We start from the raw sequence: 6,000 nt of genomic DNA, 5'->3' as shown, positions 1-6,000 counted from the left end.
AGGCTTGGAAGAGGGTCATAGTGGGAGGAGCCAGTGCACACCAGGTAGTCTAAGATCTTTCTAGAGTGCCCAGCCTCCTTCGGAGCCCGCTATTCCCCATGGTCCTTACGGAGTTCCCAGCATCCACTAGGACGTCAGAGAAAAATAATGCTGTGCCCGATTTAATTTGCCCAAAGTTACGTAGACTCATCTCAGTTATTGGTTGGTCAACATGTGTGTGCCCCGCCCGGTAAGTCGGCCTCTCCATCCTTATTACTGAGGTTAGAAAACCATCTCAATGGTAAAGCCATTGATGGTCATCACTACCATGTACCACTTTACATACTCTATTTCGCATATATTAAAAATACCCTGAATATATCTACGAAGGACTGCAGCAAATACTAGAGAAATCTGCTGGGATCCCCAGTTTTCATTTGCAAAAGCAGATCCCATAGGTTTCTATGGGGGCTGCTTAAATGCTGAATATACCGACTGAGCACCGACAGCCAGTGGGATAATTTTCGGAGATTACTTTCGGGAGAGGTGTTCCAAGCAGCGAGTATGGCGACTGCATATGTGGTCACGTCTTACTGATGGCCGCACTGACTGTAAAGGGGCAGACGCAGGAAGCATTTGCGGCATATGTGAATGCACAAACCGGCTTTGAGCCCCCCTATGTGGTCAGTGTGCGGCGGGACCCGTGCTGCTGCGGCTCCGGACTGAGCGCTATAGACCGCTGCTAGTTAATTACGTTGTTAGCACATGCCCGCCGTTACTACAGTATGATGTATTCCCGGGATGTAACGGCAGCTACCGTGTAATATGCGGATCCGGAGCAGTTTCCAAACATGAGCGATCACAGCGCCCCCTGCCGCTGGGAGAAGGCTGAGCTGTCCGCGTCCAATCCCCGGCTACATGCGCAGTCAGCATAGAGCAGCCAGCAGGGGGTGATCGTACGTGTAGTCTCGGGGAAAGGGTCAGAGCCTGTTACTCTTCCGCTTCTCCCCCAACTGACAGCCCCCCTCCTCTCTGTGACAATGGCTGCTCCCAGCCCACGGACCGAACCATCTGTGGCTTATCCCATGGGGGGCACCCAGCTGCTGCTGCTGCGCTAGTGTGCGGGCTCCTCCTCGCAGTGGGAGCTGCTGCGGCCGGCGGCGGGGTGTGGCGCACGTATGTTTCCGGGTGTCTACCCCCGGCACCGCCGTATACTGCGCTGTACAGCGATGTCCGTGTAGCCGGGTTTCCCCCAGCTGTCACCCGGCAGCAGTCCGGCGCTCCCTTGCTACGAGAAGTTGTATCCGAGAGTGCGGTATACCGGGGGTGTGATCTGCGGGGAGACACCGAGCTCCAAGGCCGTCCCATAGGATGAGCTCCGGAGGGGAGCCCCATGTCAAGTACCCCTTACATGCCCTGGTCTGGGAGAATGACTTCAGTGCCCTGGAGAGGGAGCTGGAAGGAAGGGTAAGGGCTGATTCCTAGGTCTCTGTACCTGGCATAGCGTTATCACATCTGCCACCCTGCTGTCACCTGTCTCAGCGTTGTGCCCGGCCATCCCTCTATAGCACTGTGTATGTGTGGCTGTGTCCAGTTCCCCATCCCTCTATAGCACTGTGTATGTGTAGCTCAGTGCTGTGCCCAGTTCCCCATCCCTCAATAGCACTGTGTATGGGGTGGTCTTCAGTATGCCGAATGTTTGGATCCCGGCGCACAGTATACCGGCACAGTATACCGGTGCCGGGATCCCGATATCCGGCATACCGACAGCTATTCTCCCTCGTCCACGACCCCCCTGGAGGGAGAATAAATAGCATGGCGCGCCACCGTGCCTGCAGTGTGGCGAGCCTGCAAGGGGCTCCTTTGCGCTTGCCACACTGTCGGTATGCCGGTGGTCGGGCTCCCGGCGCCGGTATGCTGGTCGCCGGGAGCCCGGCCGCCGGCATACCATACCCATCCCTCTATAACACTGTGTATGTATAGCTGTCTCAGTGCTGTGCCCCGTCGCCCATCCCTCTATAGCACAGTGTATGTGTGGTTGTCTCAGTGCTGTGCCAAGTTCCCTATCCCTCTATACCACTGTGTATGTGTAGCTGTCTCAGCGCTTTGCCCGGTCACCCATCTCTCTATAACACTCTGTATATGTGGCTGTCTCAGCGCTGTGCCCGGTCACCCATCCCTCTATAGCACAGTGTATGTGTGGCTGTCTCAGTGCTCTGCTTAGCTCCCCATCCCTCTATAGCACTGTGTATGTGTGGCTGTCTCAGTGCTGTGCCAAGTTCCCCATCCCTCTATAGCACTGTATATGTGTGGCTGTGCTCGGTCACCCATCCCTCAATAGCACTGTGTATGTGTAGCTGTCTCAGCGTTGTGCCCGGTCACCCATCCCTCTATAGCACTGTATATGTTTGACTGTCTCATTGCTGTGCCTGGTTCCCAATCCTTCTATAGCACTGTGTATGTCTGGCTGTCTTCGTTGTGTGCCGGGCTACTCATCCCTCTACCTCGCTACCCATCCCTCTATTACCCCTTTCACACCGCCAATTCCGGATCCCACCCGGGAATTGGAAACGGGTGCTTCCCGGGTGGGATCTGGCATTGGACCCTAACAGCAGACATACCGTCCCGGCAATTTGCTGGGTCGGTTGCCATATTGGCGGGGGAGCGAAGACGGCGCTGGGAGATGAGCACACCTCCGCGCCGCCTCTCCCTGTTGTAGTGAACCAGTTCACGCTGCCACTGACTCGGTTTTCAACCCGGGAATAACACTGCTTTATTCCCAGGTTGAATTACCGGGACAGGCAACCCGGGCATTCGACCATGGCCCTTTCACACCGCATACCGACCTGTGTTGACCCGGCAATATGGGTATATAGCACTGTGTGTGTGGCTGTCTCAGCGCTGTGCCAAGTTCCCCATCCTTCTATAACACTGTGTATATGTGGCTGTCTCAGTGGTGTGCCCGGCTACTCATCCCTCTCTAGCACTGTGTATATGTGGCTGTCTTAGTGGTGTGCCCTGCTACCCATCCCTCTATAGCACTGTGTGGCTGTCTCAATGCTGTGCCCAGTTCCCCATCCTTCTATAGCACTGTGTATATGTGGCTGTCTCAGTGGTGTGCCCATTTCCCCATCCTTCTATAGCACTGTGTATATGTGGATGTCTCAGTGCTGTGCCAAGTTCCCCATCCTTCTATAACACTGTGTATATGTGGCTGTCTCAGTGGTGTGCCCGGCTACCCATCCCTCTATAGCACTGTGTGGCTGTCTCAGTGCTGGGCCTGGTTACCCATCCCTCTATAGCACTGTGTGGCTGTCTCAGTGCTGGGCCTGGTTACCCATCCCTCTATAGCACTGTGTGGCTGTCTCAGTGCTGGGCCTGGTTACCCATCCCTCTGTAGCACTGTGTATATGTGGATGTCTCGGTGCTGTGCCAAGTTCCCCATCCTTCTATAACACTGTGTATATGTGCCTGTCTCAGTGGTGTGCCCGGCTACCCATCCCTCTATAGCACTGTGTGGCTGTCTCAATGCTGGGCCTGGTTACCCATCCCTCTGTAGCACTGTGTATATGTGGATGTCTCGGTGCTGGGCCAAGTTCCCCATCCTTCTATAACACTGTGTATATGTGCCTGTCTCAGTGGTGTGCCCGGCTACCAATCCCTCTATAGCACTGTGTGGCTGTCTCAATGTTGGGCCTGGTTACCCATCCCTCTATAGCACTGTGTATGTGTGGCTGTCTCAGTGCTGTGCCAAGTTCCCCATCCCTTTATAGCACTGTATATGTGTGGCTGTGCTCGGTCACCCATCCCTCAATAGCACTGTGTATGTGTAGCTGTCTCAGCGTTGTGCCCGGTCACCCATCCCTCTATAACACTGTGTATGTATGGCTGTCTCAGCGCTGTGCCCGGTCACCCATCCCTCTATAACACTGTGTATGTGTAGTTGTCTCAGTGCTGTGCCCGGTCACCCATCCCTCTATAACACTGTGTATGTGTAGTTGTCTCAGTGCTGTGCCCGGTCACCCATCCCTCTATAGCACTGTGTATGTGTAGCTCAGCGCTGTGCCCAGTTTCTCATCCCTCAATAGCACTGTGTATGTGTGGTTGTCTTAGTGCTGTGCCCAGTTCCCCATCCCTCTATACCACTGTGTATGTGTAGCTGTCTCACGCTGTGCCCTGTCACCCGTCCCTCTATAGCACAGTGTATGTGTGGTTGTCTCAGTGCTGTGCTTAGCTCCCCATCCCTCTATACCACTGTGTATGTGTAGCTGTCTCACGCTGTGCCCTGTCACCCATCCCTCTATAGCACAGTGTATGTGTAGCTGTCTTAGTGCTGTGCTTAGCTCCCCATTCCTCTATAGCACTGTGTATGTGTGGCTGTCTCAGTTCTGTGCCCGGGTACCCATCCCTCTTTAACACTGTGTGTGTGTGGCTGTCAGTGCTGTGTCTGGTTCCCCATCCTTCTATAGCACTGTGTGTGTGGATGTCTTAGTTGTGTGTCCGGCTATCCATCCCTCTACCTCGCTTCCCATCCCTCTATAACACTGTGTGTGTGTGTGGCTGTCTCAGTGCTGTGCCCGGGTACCCATCCTTCTATAGCACTGTATATGTATGGCTGTCTCGGTGCTGTGCCTGGTTCCCCATTCCTCTATAGCACTCTGTATGTGTGGCTGTCTCAGTGCTGTGCCCAGTTCCCCATTCCTCTATAACACTGTGTATGTATGGCTGTCTCAATTCTGTGCCCGGCTACCCATCCCTCTATAACACTGTGTGTGTGACTGTCAGTGCTGTGCCTGGTTCACCATCCTTCTATAGCACTATGTATGTGTGGCTGTCTGTTGTGTGCCTGGCTACCCATCACTCTAACATTGTGTATGTGGCTGTATCAGTGTTGTGCCCGGTTACCCATCCCTCTATAGCACTGTATATGTTTGACTGTCTCATTGCTGTGCCTGGTTCCCAATCCTATAGCACTGTGTATGTCTGGCTGTCTTAGTTGTGTGCCGGGCTACTCATCCCTCTACCTCGCTACCCATCCCTCTATTACCCCTTTCACACCGCCAATTCCGGATCCCACCCGGGAATTGGAAACGGGTGGTTCCTGGGTGGCATCTGGCAGTGGACCCTAACAGCAGACATACCGTCCCGGCAATTTGCCGGGTCGGTTGCCATATTGGCGGGGGGGGGCGAAGACGGCGCTGGGAGATGAGCACACCTCCGCGCCGCCTCTCCCTGTTGTAGTGAACCAGTTCACGCTGCCACTGACTCGGTTTTCAACCCGGGAATAACACTGCTTTATTCCCAGGTTGAATTACCGGGACAGGCAACCCGGCATTCGACCATTGCCCTTTCACACCGCATACCGACCTGTGTCGACCCGGCAATATGGGTATAAAGCACTGTGTGTGTGGCTGTCTCAGTGCTGTGCCAAGTTCCCCATCCTTCTATAACACTGTGTATATGTGGCTGTCTCAGTGGTGTGCCCGGCTACCCATCCCTCTATAGCACTGTGTGGCTGTCTCAGTGCTGTGCCAAGTTCCCCATCCTTCTATAACACTGTGTATATGTGGCTGTCTCAGTGGTGTGCCCGGCTACCCATCCCTCTATAGCACTGTGTGGCTGTCTCAATGCTGTGCCCAGTTCCCCATCATTCTATAGCACTGTGTATATGTGGATGTCTTAGTGCTGTGCCAAGTTCCCCATCCTTCTATAACACTGTGTATATGTGGCTGTCTCAGTGGTGTGCCCGGCTACCCATCCCTCTATAGCACTGTGTGGCTGTCTCAGTGCTGTGCCAAGTTCCCCATCCTTCTATAACACTGTGTATATGTGGCTGTCTCAGTGGTGTGCCCGGCTACCCATCCCTCTATAGCACTGTGTGGCTGTCTCAGTGCTGTGTCAAGTTCCCCATCCTTCTATAACACTGTGTATATGTGGCTGTCTCAGTGGTGTGCCCGGCTACCCATCCCTCTATAGCACTGTGTGGCTGTCTCAGTGCTGTGCCAAGTTCCCCATCCTTCT

General features: G+C 54.2%; 1 protein-coding gene across 2 annotated transcripts in view; it reads left to right on the top strand.

Annotated features, from left to right (window-relative positions):
• Positions 1–822: 822 nt before the first annotated feature.
• ANKRD13A (ankyrin repeat domain 13A) overlaps positions 823–6,000 on the top strand; it is a 227,682-nt gene continuing 222,504 nt past the window's right edge. The window contains exon 1 of one of the 2 annotated variants that reach the window (XM_063913226.1): positions 823–1,446. In XM_063913226.1, the coding sequence (XP_063769296.1) occupies positions 1,351–1,446 (96 nt within the window). In that variant the 5' untranslated portion in view covers positions 823–1,350. The remainder of the gene's footprint in view (positions 1,447–6,000) is intronic. The other variant, XM_063913225.1, reaches the window with a different exon arrangement.

Source organism: Pseudophryne corroboree, chromosome 1 (assembly GCF_028390025.1).
Source record: "Pseudophryne corroboree isolate aPseCor3 chromosome 1, aPseCor3.hap2, whole genome shotgun sequence".
Taxonomy (NCBI): domain Eukaryota; kingdom Metazoa; phylum Chordata; class Amphibia; order Anura; family Myobatrachidae; genus Pseudophryne; species Pseudophryne corroboree.
Note: the sequence above shows the minus strand (reverse complement) of the source record. Positions and strands in the feature narration are given on the sequence as shown.